We start from the raw sequence: 21,426 nt of genomic DNA on the forward strand, positions 1-21,426 counted from the left end.
CTTCCGGAGGAAAGGAGACATATCAAAGATATTGAGTGCGACTGTCCAACTGAAGGGCCCCTTGTGGGACGTCTAAGGCCCTTTCTCCCAGTTCTGTAAGAGATAACAAGCAAGGTGGACACTGAGATGTCTTCAGTCCCTACATGTCAGCCAGTGTAGATGTTCTGTTTTTCAGGGAGAGGTTTTTAGGCAACATACGCCAGCACCTGAGTGGTTAAAAGGGAAACTGAGGCAGACAATCCTAGAAAGCTTATCTGATTTTTTCTGTCATCACCCATTCAGGATAATGGGAACCTATAATTCGATATGTTTGCTTTTCATTCTTCCTTTCTATCTTTTCATCACACACATGAATGCAAACACAATTGCACACACACACACACCAGGCAAAAATGCACAAGCATTTTTCTGGATAAGACTCATTATTGCTCGGTGGGAGGGAGGGAGAGCAGAGCTGAGGAAAGGAAAGAGAGATGCAAGCCACCCTAGCTACTTTTACTCCCCTTTAAGGCTGCATGGTTACGGTCCTGGGAAAGAAAACTCCTGCATTCCTCCCCTTTAATTGGGTTTATTGTTAAAGCACTGGAGCAGCTAATCCTCACAGACCTGTAGGAGCTGGAGTGGGAGCCCAAGCAGGATTCTTGCCGAGTCCGTGGGTAAGATGACCCTGCTTCTTTTCTTGGCTTTAGGGGGTCTCCTTGCTTAGTGGGAAGCGTGCAGCACCTAGCGAGTGGATTTGAAGAGCCACTTTGTAAGCAACTTGGGCATTTATTTCAGCCCCAGTTCCAGGCTTCCCTGACTCTTTTGGCATCAAGGGTAAGTTATAGGTGTCTTGGAAAATAAGTCTGAATGGGGGTCCGGGTGGAGCCATCTGTCCATCATTCCTGGGCTGGCTTGCATGGAAACCTTTTGCACTTCTGGGCAGGGAAAAGGGAGAAAAATATCTTTATGTGCCCCTCCTGCAATGTCTGCATTCTAGGGACAAGCCTCCAGGCTCTATGCCTGGAGGGACCCCATCCATCTGCTGGGGTGTCAGGACCTCCAGCTCTCTTGCACCCCTCCCTCCTATTCAACCTTCATCTCTTAACCTCTCTGACCCCATCCATCAAATAAGGTATGCCCTCTCTGCCTACCTCTTTGGGTTATTGGGAGGATTAGCAGAACCAATGACAAAATGATTTGTAAACAGCCTGTGGCTCTGCAAACCTAAGGAAGAAGAATCAGCCTCAGTCCCTCCTGGAGAGGTCTGTGGACAGGCTTCAGGCTCCCTATCCCCGGCCGCGTTAAGATGCAGAACACAGTCGAGCTATCGCTGTCAGTCACAAGACAGCTCCTTCACCTTCCCCAGGGGCGTGTCTACCTCCCTTCTGTTTTTAAACTTCCCTAGTTTACCTCTCAGGTGAAGATCTTGAAAGGAGGTCTGGATTCACCAACACCATCACCCCCATCCACACCGTGGCCCCTTCTCTCCACGTAACTTTGACGTACAAACATTAACCCTGAGGCTCCCGGAGGTGGCTGCCAGGGCTCACGCTGGTCTGGCTGCAGTGCTTGGCTGGCCAGCCTCTTGCTCTGGAGTGAGATAAATTGATCATGAGGAAAATCTCTGAGAAGGGTCAAGAGAGTCAAGCAGATTCCGCCTTAGGTAAGAAGATGATCTTTTCCAGATCATAAGCTGAAGACAGAACAAGGCCCCTGTCATTCCTGCTGACCCAAGCTTAACCAGAACCAAAGATGAGACCCACCTCTGAAACAGGCTGTAACACAGAGTGCTTAGTAATACCTGGTATGCGGACCACATTTTACAGTTTAGAATGTGTTTATAATTAATCTTCTTTAGGACGATCCCATCAGATGATGTGGCATGTATTATTTCCCCCTTAATATAGATGAGACCACTGAGGCTCAGAGGTTAAAGGGGTTGTAAAGCTGGTGATGGTGGTGGCATTTGAACCCAGATCTATTGATAAATTCAGTGACCTTTCCATGATGCTGCAGATTGCTCTGGTGTGTGCGTGTGCGTGTTTGTGTGGCTGCTTATTAAGAGTCCTCTTCAGAAAGTACTCTTTGGGAAAGAAGCTTGAGGTTAGAGTGAGAAATGGTTTGAGCTGGAGCCATGAGAGGCTTGGGGCAATAGATATGCTGCCCCCAGCCTCTGTGCTGAGAAATCTGAGTGCTTTAAGGATTCAGTCCTTTCCAGATTGTCCGAGCCATGTGTTCCCAGGGGAATCAGTCAGACGTTAGGATTGCATTACAGCATCATGAGGATGAAGGTGGAGATGAGTGACATCCCAGCAACCGCCACCAGGAAAGAGGCAACAGGTTATGTGGTACAGCGACGAGAAGACTAGCGTTGGAATCCAGTTCAGTTCTATCATTCACTATCAGTTTGATGTGGGGGATTTTTCTGAACATTTCTACTTATCAGTACCTGAGATGTAAAATGCGGTTACCTTGAAAGGGGGACATGAGTCATTAAACAAGATAATGCATGCAAAGTGCCTAGCGCGGTGCCCCACCCAGGTGCGTGGTCCAGGGCAGCGAATACTATAAAACCTAGGAGAGATTCTACCTGGAAGTGAAAAAGCATCCCCCTCTAAGAGGAGAGCACCTCCCTCCCTCCCTCTCCCCGATACACACGCACACAGGGCCAGAAATAAATTGCCACACGAATGCGCGCGAGTGACGGCGCCTAGCCACAGCCTGCCAGCGCCAGCGAGTGAATGAGCTGCAGCATGAATGAGGGGAGCGGCTGAGTCTGCAAACAGGCTGCGTGCCTGGCGCTACAACTGCAGGCGCGCCGCCACGGTCAATGGCGAGGGGGTTGGGGCTGAGTGGGAGCGGCTGCCAGCAAGAAAGCAAGCTGAAGCAGGCAGGGGACTGCACGGAATATCCATGATTGTGGAGGAAAGGCTGGTAACTCAGAGCTTCCTGACACAGCCCTTCGTCCTGAATTCAGCCTGTCCTTTCTTTTGCACTCCATTCCTGGTGGGGGAAATATCCTTCCTCTCCCCTTCTGGAAGCCGCAGTAGAGTGCCTGGCTGTGACGGTCAATAGTAATGAGCGTTCAGCCTGTACAAAAGAGGCACCTCTTGCATGGGATTAGGCTTGAAGGCGGTGTGTGACACACAGTCAGTGTTAACCTTGAAAACTCCTTAGAAAAGTGCCCCAGTGGAGACCTGATATCGCCCATGAAAAAATCCCAACAAAAGTATGATTTCCTCTCTTGTTGCAACAGTTCCCTGCTTTCTTGGTTGGGTACCAGATGAAGTAGTTGGCTTGCATTCAGGGCTATGATGTATGAAAAATCATATATCTTTAAACACTTTAGAATCACAGTGAGATGAGATGCTCACACTGTGAAAGGCATGTGGGAGCTGGAACCAGCTGAAGGAACAGCAGATCCCTGTCTCCTGTCCTGTGCTCACCCCTGTTTAAGTCCTTATTGGTTTCCCTTTCTTTCTCCAGTGCTTAGTGTTTAATTCATGTGCCTATAATGTGGACCCACTGCATGGCACTTTAGAGGTTGCAAACTGCTTTTGTGCCCATTGAAGCATTAGCCCCCCAAAGAAATGCTGAGAAATAGAGCAGGGATCATTATTCATACTCAGCAGATGAGGAAACCGAGGCCCAATATGCTTAGCAGCACACTAAGAATAAGCAACATACCCTGCTCTTTGCAATGGTCCCTGCGTGTTGACCCCTCAGCTACCACATGAAGCCCTAGAGAATGGTCTTCACATCCTCTGTAAGAAGCACATAGTAAACCATAAGCAACACATAAATTATGGCTTGTCACTGCAGTCAGAGTGATTTTGTTAAACTTAGATGTAGGTTTGCGCCTTAAATAAACTGCAGGCAACAATGGAAAAACCTCCCTGGGTCATTTTGTGAACAGAAATTGGCATGCAGAGTTGATCTTTGAAATGCAGAATGACAGTGGCAGAAGGGCTGGGAAATGGAGTGGGTGGTCCTTGGAGTTTCTCTCCAGTCAGAAGACTCCTGAAGCCTTTAGGCTCCAGAACCTGGGCTTTGGCAAGCTAATGAGCCACTTGGGTTGCAACCCATGAACTAGAAATAAGTTCTGACACAGGCCCAGCCGTTCACCTATGACACCACAAGGAGGGTAAAACTGTGACTGATGGCAGAGGGCTGCTAGAAATTTCATCTATCCTTTCAAAATATGAAGAATTACAAAGCATTAGAGATGGCCTAGTCTACATTTTCCAAAGGATGCTCTGAGAAACCCTAGATCCCCTGCACACTAATATGAGTGTTACAGAAGGAAAGAATTTCACTGTCTACTAAATTTGGGAAATGCCGGATTAAACAGCATTAAGCATGTGTCTTTAATGGTCCTCAGAGCCTTTAATAAGCTAATGTGGATTATGAATCTCCAAGAAGGGAGCCAGAGGAGGTAGCAAATCTACCCTGCTCACGGAGAGTCGCCCAGGACTAACATAATGAAAAGCAAACTTCAGGGAACTTTAATCTAGTCCAATCTCATCTGTTCACCAAAGAGGAGGATGGAAACTCAGGGATGTATAGTGATCTGCTTGGGGCTGCACAGCTACTGGATATCAAACCAAGACTGGAACAAGCCTCGGTTCTTTCCAGTATTCTTTTAACCCAGTGGATGATATAAAGTTCAATATGGGCCAGAGTGTAGAAAATTGTGGGACCCAGCAAGAAAACTTCCCAACTTTTGCCTTTTACCCTTTTGTCACGAAGTACTGACAGATTTCCATGATTCTGTGTGCCCCAGCCTGGAGGCAGAGAGCACATTCTTATTGAAGATGATCCAACTGATAACCTCCCTCCCAAGGCCCATAGGCTCTTCTGAGTCATGGTCCCAAAGAATGGAAAATCCTGGAAGCAGAGACTATAAAGCAGTCTTAGGGTAGACTGATTCCTCTAAAGTCAGTGAAAGAGCCAGGCATGATCCAGAAGGCCTGAGCCTGCTCACTATGCCCCAGAGTGATTCAAGCCTCCTTGCTCAGAAGCCCCTAGTGACAGCACTAGCAAAAGGAGGGTGGCTCTTTCCATGGGTAGAATTGAGAACCATTATCTGTGGGCTTAAGATTGCAGAGGTGCTACTCAAAGATGCTCTCCTTCCCTGTCCCCATCTACTATGGTTAGTCCATGCCCAGTTTAGGAACACTACGATTGTTCCTACACTGTACCTATTGTAATGGTTTGGAGTGGATTGGATTGGAATGGAGTGGAGTAGGGTGGATTGGATTGGATTGGATGGAAAGCCTTTGAATTCTAACGTGATGCTCCTAAGACTCTGGATCACCTAATTAGGAGTGTAACACTTTTAAGCTATTAGCCCAGCTGATTAATTTAATAAGCACCTCAGGGCAGGTCCCTAAATGGCTGCAACTCAAATAGGAAACTTTGGATAGTGAGGCCATGTGGAGAGTGGGGCAGAAGTGAGAGTCCAGAGAAAGAATCTGGCCAGTGTGGGGTCATGAGGTGACCTGGCAGTTTTAGGGTACATGACCACAGTGAGGAGGCCACTGCAAACAAACCTCATCTGCCTGAGAGTTCTGTCTGGGGCTAGTGATGCTCCCTTTACTAAATGAAGCTGGAAAAGGAGGAAGGACAGAGAAGGTCCATGGAAGGAGCACCTGCCTGTTGGGCTCATGGCCCAAGCATCTCTCACCAGCATCTCATAAACAGGCATCACACAGCCTGCCACTAGGAGCATGGAAAGGGCTGCACTCAGAGGCAGCGTCCACCCCAAGGCTGTACTGCCTGCCCTTTAGGAAGAACTTTCCCCTCTGTAACCTCCTCCACAGCTGCAGAATTTTCCCCCAAGAGGCCAGGAAGATCATCCAAAAAATACAGTTGAGCACTAACCAGGAGGCAGGTACTGCAGTAGCCCCAAGGGAGGCAGCGAGACAGCCAAGGTCTTTGTCTGTGTGGAGTTACTTTCTACAGAGGAGATCAACCTCTGACAAATAAACAGGGTGCTTTGAGATTGTCATATGTATTACAGAAGAAAGGACTGGCTCACCTAAGAGAGAGTAACTCTGGGTGTGGGTAGACAGACTCTAGGTAGAATGGTCAGAAAGAGCCTTGTCTAGTGTCCCAGGGAAGTTCTTCTGACCAAGAACTGGACACAGGTCCCATCCCAGGCACTACTGTCCCTGAAATGATGATGACAACAAAGAAGCCAAGCAGATTTGGCCTTCTATGGCCATTTCACCCTCTCCTGCTGCTGTGCCATGGGCAGAACCTCACAGTGAGGACTACAGAGAGGAAGGCCGTGCTGCAGTCCCTTCTCGGGGCTCAGGTCTTCTTGCTATAGGCTCCTCTCTAAAGCAATATAAAGAATACATCCACCCACCTTCCATACTCATCTTAAGTCTAACTCCTCCACAGTGCGCTCCACAATCAACCCACCCCCAAGCTTTTCTTTCTCATTCACTCATTTAGCAACCATGGGCTGGACCTTTAGCGAGTGCCAGGAACAGTAGTAGGTTCTAGGATTTCAAAGATGAGTAACACATGGTCCCAGTCCTTTAAACAGACTGGTCTGCATTCTTAGCTCCTTATTTATATATCTGCATTTGGTCTTCATAACCTGATTGTAAGCACTTTTAAGGCCAGACTCCTATCATAGAAATGTCTATTTATAGCCCAAAGGGTATACAGGAAGTACTTAATAAATGCATGTTGCGTGAAAGAGTATTACCTCCACAACTCAAAGATAGTTCCATGAATAAAGTCATTTCCTTTGCTAGGAGCCATTTTTGCAGAATATTCTTGAGAATCTTGCTGTGCTGAGGTGCAAGGCGCCTGAACCAGCCACGAAGCCAACATTCTCCAAGTCTCCTGAGCTATCGACGTGAAATCAGCCCTAAATCTCAGAGAAATCTGTGGCGGCTGCTCCTGAGCTTTGAAACCCAATGGAAATTGTTGCCAGAAATAGAGTGAGAGGCGGGGAGTACTTTGGAAACAAATGAGAGCAATACTGGAGCTTCAAGCTCCTTAGAATTTGTTTTCTTTTCCTCTGAAAAGGCCTAGATTACAGAAGTCAAGAGAGGAGGGGGAGGACTTCAGCAGAAAGAAGCAGGATGCAGCCATGGAAGAAACGTGGGCACCCCTTTCAAAGCCCGCTGTTCAGACCTCCACCACACAGGGCATGGGGGTCTTGAGGCGATCGCTCTGGTTACAGAGGGGCGGGAAGGAAAAGCCAAAGCTATGGGGATTTCAGATCTGGGCCTTTGAGTTTTCCACATTGCACTGAAGACGGAACTAAATGGTTAGGATTCAGTGTATGGGAGGAGGAGTGGGCGGGAAAGATGTTTTCTTATAGCCTAGCTTCGGCTAAGAATACTATGTTTTTAAAGCTATTTAAGAGAGAAGAGAAAGAAGGAACAGTGAGTACAGATCTGCTAATGAGGTGGTACAGCCTCCTGGAGAACAGGCCGTCATTCCATGGGAGCTCCGGAAGGGGAAGTGATGGACGCCTGGCTCTTGGTCCCAGAGCTGGAAGGCAGCTCTTGATTGGCTGGAAAAGCAACATCCACAGCCCTGTTGTTCTGTGGAGAGGGGAGAGAGAGAGGGTGGGGGAGGCACACAGGCAGTTGATTTTGCTTTGTTAAATGTTCAAACCTTTGCCCTTATCCCCTACTTTCAAGACTTCCCAGCAGCAGTGTATCTACACAGCGAGAAGTGTTTGTGATGCCCCCTGGAGACTGGGTCAGCTAAATGAGATTCTTTAAACCTGATAAGATTAACATGCAATAATGGACAATCTCAAATTTAAAGTACCCCATTTTTCTTTTTGCAGCCTGGTAAAGCGAGTGAGAGTTCATGCATTCTAGATGCCAAGCACCCTGATAAGTGGAAGCTGCTAGATTTGGGGTTCAGGATCTACAGAAAGGCATCTGGCTAAAGACATTCCCCAACTCTTATATTCCATCTTCCTCAAAGAGATCTCCACCAGTCAGGGTCCATTTGTCTCCACCTTGTGTACTGTGCCCTCAAAGTCAAGTGTCAGCCCACCACTGCCAGTGAGACCTCCTCTGGCCAGTGCCTGCATCCTGAACTGCTGTGGTCCCTTTGGGCTGCCACCCTGCCAAGAGGAACAGATCATCTAATGGGCCAGAAGACCCAAACACAAGCTACCAGATGTATATACAACTAGGTCAATCATGAAGGAGTTTCTCACATGCATTTTTTAATAATAAATAGCCAGGTTGCAAGTTGACACACTATTAAAATGTACACCAAAAAATGCAGCTTCCTTATTTCTTATAAATCTTTCTCATGAACTCCCACCCCACCAGGCAACAAAAAAGGAAATGGGGAACTTTAAATTTCAATTTGTCCATTATAGCATATAAATCTCCCTTTGGGTTTCAAGAGTCTCCTTTAGCTGACCTTATGCCTTTCAGGAAAACACAGCCTTGAGATGGCCTTTCCTCTTCCTGCTCAACTTCAAGGTGGCATTTTATGTTGTAAGGTATTTACTTGACCTTGTTATCGTATGGGAGAAGGGGGCCTCAGACTTCTCACACTTATCAGGGACCCTGGATTCCATAGTCCTCCGGATCCCATCAGAAACTGACTAGCGACCTCTGAAGTATGACTGGTCACACTGGTTCATGGGAATCATACTGACATACTCTACTAAAGGCCCTGATCCCAGCTGTTTGCTTACCTGAAAAGTCCTGGTCATCACCATCTCTTCTCACCAACCCCAGCCAGCTGGCCCTGACCTGCTCTACGTCCCCTCATAGGGCCATGAGCCATGATGACCTGGTAAATGTTTAATGACATGTCTTGGGGCAGGGGCCAGTGGAGTCAGGGAGAAGCCCTGATTATAGCTGTTGCCACTGTCCATGGTGTAAATACTCCTATTAGGCTGGGATTGGTGGCTCACACCTGTAATCCCAGCACTTTGGGAGGCCAAGATGGGAGGGTCACTTGAGCCCAGGAGTTCGAGGCCAGCCTGGGCAACAGAGTAAGACCCTGTCTGGAAAACAAATTAAAATTAGTCAGGCGTGGCGATGCATGCCAACTACTAGGGTGACTGAGGTCCCAACTACTAGGGTGGCTGAGATGAGATCACTTCAGCCCAGGGGATGGAGGCTACAGTGAGGAATGATTACACCACTGTACTCCAGCCTGGGCAATAGAGCAAGACTCTGTCTCAAAAAAAATACTCCAGTACTCCTACTGTGGTCACTTTCTAGCTGCCAACATTAACACCAGAGATGTGCACAGCTGGCTCTCATGAGCTGGCATGAGCTGGCCCTGGGGAGGTTTTGGAGTCTCTGCCCATCATGAGGCACTGTCTCAACTCACCTCCTCCCTCGAGGCCTCCCCATGATTCCTCACTGCCCTGTTAGATGCAGTTGCAGGTGGACCTCCTCCTAGGCTTAAAGCCTCCCACCAGCAGGGTCCTGGTAAGCCACCCCATCCATGTCACCAGTCTCCCCATTCCTGAACAGATGCTCTAAAGCAAAGATCTGTGCTTTGGAAAACTATACCATCTGCCTCCCCATCCCCTTTCCAGGGTCTACTTGAACCAAAAGTAGCCATCTTTCCACCTCCTCTTCCTCTCTGCCAAGAGCCTCGCTTGTATCATATTCTTCTTATCCCAGGGCTCTAAGTCTCATATCGTGTTTTAATGGTGGAAGAGGTTTCCCTCTATTCCATGAAACCTGTTTTACCATGAGTCCTCCAGATGTGGATTACCAGGAATGAAATACATCAATAACTGTCTCCAGAATATTATCTCCATTACAACTGTTTATCATTGTAGCAGAACAGAAAAATAAAAATAAAAATAAAAAAAGAAACCACTGTTTATCACGTGTATCAACGTCTCTATATGCACTATTTCATTTAACCTTTACCATATCATAAAGGTTTTTGCCCCCACTTTACAGATGAGGAAATAGATTCAAAGAGGTTAGTAACTTGCCTTAGGCAAGGCCATTTACCTGGTAACTAGCAAAGGTAGGATTTGAACTCAGGTTGGCCTCCAAAACTATGCTCTTCACTAAATGCTGAATTGTAGACAAACAAACTTTCTTTTTGTTCAAAGGCTATTATTAATAGGAGACCCCATAGAGTCTACAGGTGGTTTTTCTCAAGTGGGGAAGGAAGGTCATTGCCCAAGAGGGGCAGTCATTAGACATATTTTCCTATTTCTCCATCAGGTTCAAAGAGTGTGAGGGAGAGGGTGCTGGCAGAAATGGTGTCTCACTCATCACTCCTGGACACCCAGTACCCTGCCATCAGCTGTTGGAGGAGGTAGACAGAGTGGAATATCCAGAGGAACAGAAATTCCCTCCAACCATTTAACCCCATCCCAAAAATGTGTTTCTCTCTAGTATTCATGAGCTCAGTCAGGGCACCCCCAACCAATCCCAGATGCTCCTGCCAGAAACATGGGAGTCCTCCTGGACTCTGTCTGCCCCACCATATGACACATCGCCTAATACTGTAGATAACTGGACTCCCAGAATACATCCCAGGTTCATCATTCTCTCCTTCACTCCCATCTGGCCCGAGCCACCATCATCTCTCTCCTAGACTTCTGTCCCCTACCTGTTTTCCATGCAGCAACTCTTGCCCCTTCCACTCCCTTCACAGATCAGCCAGAGAGAACTCTTTAAAACATCAATGGTGTAATTAACTCCCCTGCTAAAAATACTTCATGTCTTCCCATCTCACTTAGAAGAAAATCCAAGGTCTTTAACAGAGTCTACAAGGCCCTTTATGGTCTGCCCCTGCCTGCCTCTCCCTGCCCATTCTCCACCCCCGACCATACGGCGCTTACTCTGCACCAGCCACGCCATCCCTTCAGGCTCTGGAGCACACCATGCTCTTTCCTCCCTTCGCGATTTGCTGTTATATTTCCTTTGCAGAGAAGCTCTTTCACATGCTTTTTGCTTGGTTGGCTCCTTCCCAAATTTTGCGTCTCAGCTTAAATATGGCCTGCTCAAGAGGCCTTCCCTAGCCTTTATCTAAAGAAGACTCTCCCTGTTTATCTCTATGACAAACCCAGGTTTTTGTCTTTCATGATTTTCCCCACACTTTGTAACTGTACACGTGTGACTTTACTTGCCCATTGCCCATCTCCTTCAGACTGGCAGCCTCATGAAGGCAGGGCCAGCATCTGTGTTGTTATCAGTACACATCGGCACCTTGCATATGGTAGGTGCTAAATAAATATTAGTTGACTGTTGAATACGTATGGTAACTCCAGAACTCTGATATAAATTTAGGAAATGATTCAATTTAGATTTTCATGAATAACTATTTGCCCAGCACTGTGCTAAATGTTGTAGGAGTTACAAAAACAGCACAATACTCATTCATTTAACCCATAACAGGTGGGAGAGAGGTACTAGTGAGAAAAATTGAGGGAGGTGGCAGAGTTGTGACATAAGAGAGGAAGCCTGGCTGACTCTGTAGTCTGAGTAAACATTATGACTATCATTTGGAAAACACAGGACATGCCTCAGCTCAGCTCAGATCCCCTCAAGGTGGATATTCCCAGGTTATCTACACACGTACTCACTACTGCCCTGATGTGAGCATGCAGCAAGCATAGTACCCATGTAGTAGGCATTCCATAACTTTGTCCTTGTACTTTTTATAAGCAAGTGTGGAGATAGTTTTATTTTTGCCAGTTATCCAGGTTTGCTCCTAATCCTTCCTTCTGATAATTACAGAAAGATGTGAGTATTGCAGCCTATTTTTAATCTTGTTTGACAAAGCAACTGACCAGACTTTTTTTCTCCTCTTTTTCCCCCCGTTCCAATAAAGCATCCTCAGAAGCTTCAACTCTGGAGGCGATGGGTCGAAAGGAAGAAGATGACTGCAGTTCCTGGAAGAAACAGACCACCAACATCCGGAAAACCTTCATTTTTATGGAAGTGCTGGGATCGTAAGTCCTGAGGCTATAAGGCCGGGTGGGCTGGGCTGCCTGCAGTGGGAGGTTGGAAAAGTTGTTCTCTGCTGGCTGCAATTGATGAACTGGACTGAGGCTGCTGTGACTTCATTTTGATTTCTTTAAGGGACTTAGGGAGAGTTTTGTGGCCTAGAGGATGGTGGGTGGAGTGGGTGGCAGGTGCTTTGGGTAATACCAAAGATGATTTAATACATCGGATATAGTCCCAGCTACTCGGGAGGCTGAGGCAGGAGAATTGCTTGAACCTGGGAGGCGGAGATTGCAGTGAAAGGAGATTGTGCCACCACTCTCTAGCCTGATGACAGAGCAAGACTCTGTCTCAAAACAAAACAAAACAAAATTGGAGCCCTCAGGGAATACCAGTCCCTTTCCCCCAGGGCTTACCTCCTTCCGACCCACCTGCAGTGACCTATCCTCCTTCCAGATCTGTGACAGCTTGTGGGTTCTTGCCTCTGTCACAGGAGAGGGGAGTTGGAGAGCACTTCTGGAGGGCCAGTGACCCTAGAACTTTCCCAGCCTCCTCCCCCAGCATCTTCATTTCTCCATCAGTGAACAACCTCATCTTCTGCTCTCACTGGAACATAAGGGGCTTTTCAGGTCCAGGGAGCTCATGGGTCACACACACCTGAATCAGCCCCCTGCACCACCATCCTCCCTCCTCCATATCTAAGTGTTTCAGCTGTGCTGTAGTCCATACCTCTGCCAGCCTGCAGGGTGTCTGAGCCTGCCCCTTGAAGATGATTACACGACTGGCAGACCAGAGACAGTTTGTCTGGAGCTGACTCTCCACTTAGTCCTGCCTCTCCCCTGGGAGGCTGCAGACTCTGACGCAGGCTGGCAGCAGCTCCAGGCCACTGGCCCCCAATCCCCTCAGAACCCCAGCTGGTCAGCTAATTAGTCTAGGCTAATTGGGCCTGGGCAGTGAGGAGCAGCCAGCGGGCTGTCCATCCGGGTAAGCTTTCTCTGTAGCCAATGCCACTTCACTTTGCCCTGACTAGGAGGCAATGACCTCAGGCAATGACGGCTGCCCACACTCGTGCTGTAGACAGAGAACTGACTTCTGAGCCCTCCTGGCACAGGCAGGTTGTCAGGCTGTGAAAGTGCAGGAGGATCCCAGCGGGATGCTGGTCATGAGAGCATGGGCCTTCCATCAAAGGCCTTTACCAAGACGGGAGTGATGAGAGAGGGGGTTTTGGCAGGAGAAAGAGACAAGGCTCACGAGTAAGTCAGAAATGATTTGCTAAGTGTTCCAAAAATCCAGAGGAGAGGAGAGAAGGGAGCCCAGGTTGACAAGAATTTACCATCTGCTAGACTTGTGCTGTAGGACTCCAAAGATGGACACACCTTCCCTCTGAGAGCTCAGTGAAGTTTACCATAGCAGCACCTAAATCTGGGAGAACATCAGAGTCATCTGGAGAGCTTATGCCTCCAACTTTTAACTGTGAAAATGTTTAAACATATGGAAAAGGTGAAACAATGGTAAAATGAACATCAGTATACCCACCATCTAAATTCAACATTGTTAGCATTTCACTATACAGTATGTATTTTACATCATACACACACACACACACACATACATACATGTACTGAACACTGAACTATTTGTAAATAAGTTGCTAACATGATGACATGTCACCTCCGAATCTTCTGTTTGTATCTCCTAAAATAAAGGTATTTTCACATATATCTACAATATCATTGTCACACTCAAGAAAATGAATAACAATTCCTTTTAGCCTGGGTGACTTTTGAAAAATAAACCCCAGTCTCAGACCCACTAAATTGGAATTTTGGAAGATAGGATGCAGCAGCCAGGAATCTATATTTTAAGTGCTTCTGGTGTTCTAATGTATCTAGCTCAGCAGTGATTTGAAGGGAGCAGAAGGACAAGACAGGAGGCACGTCACAGCTGTTGCAGAAGTTAGAGCTGAGCGAAAGAGAAGACACCTCAGTGGTGCTCGGGATGAAGACCAGTGTCCCCAGGCTGCAGACCCCACAGACTTACCACAGTGGGGTGTGGTGGAGAGTGGACAAGTGTACAAATTATGAAAAAGGTGCTCTTTTATCTAGCCTGCTGTCTGCTGGGGCAGGAAATATAATAATTATCATATGAACATGTAGGATGGCTTCAAGGTGAATGGCACCTGCTGGAACTGTTGCACTGCACAACCTGCCCAACCATAGCAGGGGCCCTGTCTTAAGTGTCCATTTTCTGTGGCCTCTTAATATGTCATTCTTATGTGTTGTGTATGTATCTGTCTTTCACACTGAATCCCAAGCTGGACCAATACTAATCTCAGTGCCTGACACAGAGAAGTTCCATCAGTTCAATAAGCATTCATTGAATACCTGAGAGCATTTTTCAAATCAAATGCTAATTGCTTACTTGTCCCTGTTCCTCACTATTCTACAGGCTCCTTAAGAATGGAAACACTCACCTTTTACTTTCCAGTGTCTAAGACTCAGTAGGTGCTCAATAAATCTTGGTTGAAGGGATGAGTAAGTGAATGGATTAACAGAGCAAGCTCAGGAGGCTTTGATTAACTCAGTTCCAAGTGCAGCTGGGAAAACAGGAAACTCAGACACAGGAAACACCAAGTAATTTCTAATGCAGATTTTTAAAGTCCTTGTAGAAGCTTGACTCCCATTGGGCTTTCATTCTAGCATATCCAGATGGCAGGGTCAAGGATGGCTCAGCTGTTTCCTTACTTAGATTCTTTCTCCTCTTGTACTACTGGGTGTTCTTCATAATGGTATTCAAATAGTAGTGATGATAATAATAGTATCTAACACATATAGTCTTAATAGATGTCAGAAACACTTTTAAGCAATTTACATATATCAAGTCATTTAATCTTCTAAACAACCTTGTGAATCAGATACTATTGATACTCCAACTTTTCAGATGAGGAAACTGGGAATATGGGAGTTAAGTGACTTTTTACTCCAAAAGCTGAGATTCTAACATGAACAATCAGGCTTCAGCATCCACACCAAGCTTAACTGCTGGTCTGATGGTCTGGTCTCCAGAGGACCCCTTCAAACCAAGAGGCCTGTAATTTGGACTCCTACCCTGTATTCCCATTGGTTCCACCTTCCCTGTCTTCAGAGCCTGCCTCAGAGACTGCTAGGTTCTGTCTTTTGTCTTTGAAGATCCTACTGAATGAATGAGAGGATGATCAGCACCCTGGCCTCTGATAAGGGTGATCATCACCATCTAAAATTGAGAGAGAAGTCTTTTTGTTCTCACTGTATTTCCACTGTGTCCCCTGTGCCACCTCCAGCTGCCACTCCAGTGTGCCACACTGAGTCACATTGAAAGTGACATGAATTGACTCTGTAGTGGCTTCTTTTTAGTGGGCTTGCCAAGTGGAGAAATCTTTCCACAGCTGCAGGGGACTCTCTGTCTCTAGGGATCATTCCCAAACTATAGAACCAGGAAATAACACATGCCTAGTCCCTGAATCTGTGGTGGGATCTTTTTCTTCCAATATGATCTTTAAATTAGAAAGCACATTAGCATGTCAGATACACCTGCCATCAACATAACTCAGCAGCGCCCAAATGACAGTGAAGAGTAATTATCAGCCTTTCCCTCATCTACTCTTTCACTTTGCCTCTAAGTTTAATTGTTTAACTTTTTAGTTGGAAATAATTTCAAACTTAGAAAAACATTTAAAAAATAAGAATAACACCAGGCGTGGTGGCTCATACCTGTAATCTCAACACTTTGGAATGCCAAAGCAGGAGAATTGCCTGAATCCAGGAGTTCAAGACCAGTTTGGGCAACTGTATTAGTCTATTTTTATACTGCTATAAAGAAGAGCTTGAGACTGGATAATTTATAAAGGAAAGAGACTTAATTGACTCACAGTTCAGCATGGCTGAGGTGGCCTCAGGAAACTGACAATCATGGCAGAAGGTGAAGGGGAAGTAAGGCTCCTTCTTCACAAGGCAGCAGGAAGGAGAAGTGCCAAGCAGAGGGGGAAGAGCCCCTTATAAAACCGTCAGATCCCATGAGAATTCACTCACTATCATGCGAATATCATAAGGGAAACTGCCCCCATGAGCCAATCACCTCTACCTGTTCTCTCCCTTGACACGTGGGGATTATGAGGATTATAGGGAGTACAATTCAAGATGAGATTTGAGTGGGGACACAAAGTCTAACCAGATCAGCAACATAGTGAAGCCCTGTCTCTAAAAAAATAATAAAATAAAATAAGAATAAGAATGGTAGAAAGAATTTCCAAATGCCCACTACCTAGATTCACCTCTTGTTCACAATTTCCCCCATCTGCCTTCTCATTGCAATGTTCTCTGTAGATTTGTAGAGATAGATGTAGAAAGATGATTCTTTCCTAATCTCCGAAGAGTTAGTTGTGGACACCATCACCCTTTACCCATCAAGGACATTCGTGTGTATTTCTAGGGATGGAGTATTCCCTTACGTGACCATAGTACAGTTCTCAACTTCAGTCAATTGAATATTGACTCATTAAGTGTACCTAGTCTGTCATCCATACTCCGGTTTTATTGATTGACCCTATTATGTGTCTTATAGCATTTTCCCTCCAGTACAGGCTGCAGTCTAGGGTCTGGTATTGCACTTCGGTGTTATCTCTCTCTAGCTTTTTATGACATTGGCATTTTGGAAGAATACAGGTTCCCCTCTGCCCTTTTTTAAATTTTGTATTTTCCTGATGTTTCTTCCAGATTTAAATTCAGGATATGCCTTTGTGGTCAGAGGACTACATAGACTCTGTTGCGTCCTTTCTCAGGTCTCACATCTGGAAGTGTAAGATGTCTGCCCCCTACTAAGTTTTATCTTTTGGTATCTTCTCCTCAGAGGAGCTTTCTCAGAAGTGTTCCTGGTGAAGCAAAGACTGACTGGGAAGCTCTTTGCCCTGAAGTGCATCAAGAAGTCACCTGCTTTCCGTGACAGCAGTCTGGAGAATGAGATTGCTGTGTTGAAAAAGTGAGTGGGTCTTAGGGTTGATTGGATGTCACTATGGGATCATAACATTTTCTTCATAAATTTCCTTCAAGAAGGACTAGGACTGGATTTCTGCACCCAAAGGCATTGCTCCCTTTGATTGAGTTGATGGGTCAGTTCAATTAGCTAAGTTTAGTTGGACAGCTGTCCTAGCTGATTTTTTTTTTTTTTTTTTTTTTGGCAGCAAATTGATGCGCAAACCCACTGGTGGCAGAACTGGTTTGTGCACATAGGCTGGAGAGTAATTAGCTCAAAGGAACAAAAATCAATTGAGGGCCAGCATCAGGAAGAATTAATAATTAAGGAAGCAGCGTAAGATTTCAAAATTAGCTTCAATTTATACCAAAGCAAACAGAGGTTCAGCACCCCAACCATCATAATGAAGGCGACACTACAAATCATCAAATATTTACAGCAAGACTCTTACAACAGGCCCTTGTGAAACCCTTATGGTGTACCAAAAGTGTATTAGGCACATGAACACAGGATCAGGACCACAAGGATGAGGCAGACAAAATTCTGTACCCTCAGGAGCCTACGTTGGATACAGAGGTGCCCATAAGAAAATCCAACAAAATCAGATGTAAGTCACACTAGCAGAAGGCAGACTTTGGAGGAGATAAAGATTCATTTTGCCTATATGTGTGTTTTTATGAGTATGAGTTATTGGACCACTTTCAAAGAAGATGGACCTTGATGGATGAGTCAAACTTTGTGGGGGCAAGAAGGGCAGTGCAGAAAGGGAATTCAGGCCAAGAGTAGCATAAACTTTAATGTAGAATGATGTAAGTGCAAAGGATTTTAGGGAAGAGTGAGTATTTGAAATCCTTGAATTTAGAGTGCATAGTATTAAGAGACAAGTGATGAAACTAAAATCGTGAAATAAGACTTAATTACAAAGGATCTTAGATGGCATGATAAGGAATGTTGGCTTTATTCTGTGGGCAAAAAGAAGTCATCAAAGGATTTTAAGTGAGGAGTCACATTGTTTGATTAACATGTTGGAGCTATCTCTCTCAAGCATGGTGGAGGATGGATTGGAGGGTGCCAGCCTAGAGGACAGGAGGCCAATTATAAGACTTTCACAATAATTTAGGCATGGGTTGAGAATACAAGAGAAGGTGGTGGCAGAATCATGTGTGCCTAAAAGGACTAGATTACAAAAGATGTTTCAAAGGGAGAAGTGACTGGGTTTGGGGTTGACTGCTAAAAGTGTACAAGACAAAAGCATCAAAAGAGACCCTGAGATTGAGCAATTAAGTGGACAACTATGTCATTGCTTGGGATAGAGAACAAAGAGGATGTGTACGCTTGGATGAAATAGAAAGAAATTGGTTGGAATATACTGAATGTAAGTATCCACCTATCTCAACATGAAGGCATTTTGTAACAGGCTAGAGACATAGGTCTGGGATCCAGGGAGATTAGGGCAAAGAAAGATTGCCAACTAATTGAGAGCAAGGACCATGTCATCTTTCTTATTATTGCCTTGTATCAACAGTATTTATGCTCAATAAATGTTTGTTCAGTGAGTGAATAATTGATAAACTAATGTCAGCATTGCCAGCTTATGAGTATAGTTGAATTCATCAAGTGACAACTGCCACAGGTCTATATTTTCTAAAATATCGTAAAGAAGATAGCTACTATTGATTATGTGTTTACCCTTCCCCAGGCACTGTATTAAGCATTATGCATTATCTCCTTTTATCCTGATACAATTCTATAAGAGACACATACTTTTCAGACAAGGAAATTAAGGGTTTGAAAACTGGAATAAGCCAGCTGAAGTTACCTAATTGCCTGAACTAGATGTGAACGCAGGCCTGACTGAGTCTGAGTCTGAGTTTAAGTCCTTAACCCCTGTGCTGCACAGCCAGGAGTAAAATTCCTAGAGAATTTTCTCCTTTACAGGCATGCATAGCATTGCTGCCTGGCAAGCCAAGCCCCTCTGCTAATACGATTATTCTGCATGATGCAGTCTTTGAGTAACCCCGAACAAGGGTAATAGAGGGCCAGACTTCTCCACCATGATGCTGTCGACATTTTGAACCAGATAATTCTTTGTGGTGTTGGAGGCTGTCCTGTGCATTGTTGGATGTTTAGCAGCATTTCTGCCTCTACCCACTAGATGCCAGCAGCACCTCCCCCTGCCCTAGTCGTGACAATCAAACATGTCTCAAGATATTGCCAAATGTTCCCTGAGAGGCAAAAGAGTCCTTGGTTGAGAATCACCTATCTAAGTCATCCCACAGAACTCACCCTAAAAATAAACATCTACCTTGCTTCTCACGATATCCTGGAACACTAATTTTTCAACACTTCCTCTGTGGTTATCCAAGAGGAGGCTCAGCTCACCTGAATCCTTCCCATTGTATACAGGTTGAGCATTCCTACTCTAAAATCCAAAATTCTCCAAAGTCAGAAACATTTTTACCATTGACAGGATGCCACAAATAGAAAATTCCACACCTGACCTCATGTGACAGGTCACAGTCAAAATGCATTCAAAGTTTTGTTTCATGCACAAAATTATTTTTTAAATATTGTGTAAAATTACCTACCAGCTATGTGTATAAGGTACACATGAGACAAAAACGAACTTCATGTTTAGACTTGGGTCCTATCTCCAAGGTATATCATTATGTACATGCAAATATTCCAAAAACTCTTCTAGTCTCAAACATTTTAGATATGGGATACTCAACCTGTACTTTTTAAATGCAATATTTCTAACATCTGAATACCCACTTTGTAGAATAACCTAGAGTCAGGTATTCCCTTAGCCTTCCTCCATTCTTCTAACTGTCTCTTTTAGTAAAGTTTAAAGAGATTCCTGGCATAACAAGGAAGTGTTTGTTCCCTGAAGGAAGGATGATCAATTGTTCATTCAGTAAACACAGACCGAGCACCACCATAGGAATCTTTTCTCTGGGATTAATTTGTGACAGTCAACTTATTATGAAGACTTCACAAAGACCTAGTCTTCCTAAACATTGCCATCAAAACCCTCCAACAGAAGCTTTTGGGCTAGGTCTGCATTCTTTGTCTGGACAACCTGAATCACATACCGTTCATCATGCACTTTATTTTTCCCAGGATCAAGCATGAAAACATTGTGACCTTGGAGGACATCTACGAGAGCACCACCCACTACTACCTGGTCATGCAGCTGTAAGTGATAGGCGACTTGCTTCCTCCACAGAGGCCTGGTGGTGTGGGGGAGGCCTAGAGGAGGTTGGTCGCTGGTGAGGGATGGACAGCGATTCAAAGACAAAAATGAAGACTTCATTCAGGAGGCTCAGAAATGCCAAGGGTCCTTTTAGACTGAGTGTGCCTTTGGTCATGGGCAGGTTCTATGTGGGCCACAGGGTAAACCTGGGTTGATTATTGAGCTCCTTTGCACCAGGACAACCCTATCCGTTGTTAGAACATTTCTTACTAGTCAGCAAATAGCTGCGACCCCAACCCATCCATGTCCTTCTGCTGCCCAACCCCTCCTCGCCCCTTGCAACCAAACAACTGAAGGGGTAATGCCAGACTAACAAGGAGTTGCCAGAACCCTTTCCTGGCACCATGGCTTCAGTCCATTTGGACCAATACATGTTAATCAAATTGGATAGTAAATGTTTTAACATCACTCCAGCATAAAATTACTGTAGGAGCAGAAGCCACAGGTAGATATATTTCAATATAAAGAAAGATTTTCTCAAAAGAGAGCCACCCAAAGTTAAAGACGGGCTGTGATTGTGCGTGTCCACCTGTAGGACAGAAGTGGTGCTTCATTAGCAAGGTCTCTGTGTCATTGCCACATCCAAACAACAGTTCTGCCTGACAGCGACTGCTGTAGAGGTTGGTCGGTGTTCATGAGGACTCAGCATTGGGCTCAAAGACACTTCTGTTTATAAAGTACACACACACACAAATACACACACTTGCACATGCACACACACGCACTCACATACCACTCTGCAATCTCAGCGTGGCTGGACACAACATGATTTTTGGCTGATGGGCTGATTCCTAAGAAATTTTAATGAGGTAACTCAGGCCTAAGAAGCTGATTAACTGGGGGGTCATCTGAGGGCCTCTAAAGAGAGGTAGCAGGCAGTCAAGGGAGTGAGATGGGAAGGGCCCCTAGTGGCACTAACAGGTGATCAGGGACCATCAGGTACTTCAATGAGGCCAAGCCAACAGTATTAGCACACAGTAATTCAGAAGGCAGGGAGGCAAGGAGATGGGCAGGGTTGGACGTCCCTGAGGAGACACCAAGCCTCCTCAGAGCATAGCTCCAGGACTCAGGCCCCTCAGGGTTAAGAATTCATACCTCTGTACAAACAGCACATTTCCTACAGGCCTTCAGCTACTATAGGAAAGCCCAAAGTCTAAAGACCGGAAGCCAAAGAGCAGGATAAGGTGAATTTTGATTGGAGAAATTGTGTTCCTTCATCACTAGTTGGGCATGAATGACCACATCTAATGT

The 21,426-nt window shown here is 45.5% G+C and overlaps 1 protein-coding gene across 3 annotated transcripts in view; it reads left to right on the forward strand.

Annotated features, from left to right (window-relative positions):
- The first annotated feature begins 572 nt into the window (after positions 1-572).
- The window catches only part of LOC105484899 (calcium/calmodulin dependent protein kinase IG), a 30,256-nt gene continuing 9,402 nt past the window's right edge, over positions 573-21,426 (forward strand). Inside the window, exons 1-4 of one of the 3 annotated variants that reach the window (XM_011746986.2) lie at positions 573-656; positions 11,800-11,920; positions 16,797-16,925; positions 20,043-20,117. In XM_011746986.2, coding sequence (XP_011745288.1) covers positions 11,829-11,920; positions 16,797-16,925; positions 20,043-20,117 — 296 coding nt within the window. In that variant the 5' untranslated portion in view covers positions 573-656; positions 11,800-11,828. Of the gene's footprint in view, positions 657-696; positions 817-1,474; positions 1,646-11,799; positions 11,921-16,796; positions 16,926-20,042; positions 20,118-21,426 lie in introns of those variants that run through there. The other 2 variants (XM_011746987.3, XM_071079744.1) reach the window with 2 other exon arrangements.

Source organism: Macaca nemestrina, chromosome 1 (assembly GCF_043159975.1).
Source record: "Macaca nemestrina isolate mMacNem1 chromosome 1, mMacNem.hap1, whole genome shotgun sequence".
Classification (NCBI taxonomy): Eukaryota; Metazoa; Chordata; class Mammalia; order Primates; family Cercopithecidae; genus Macaca; species Macaca nemestrina.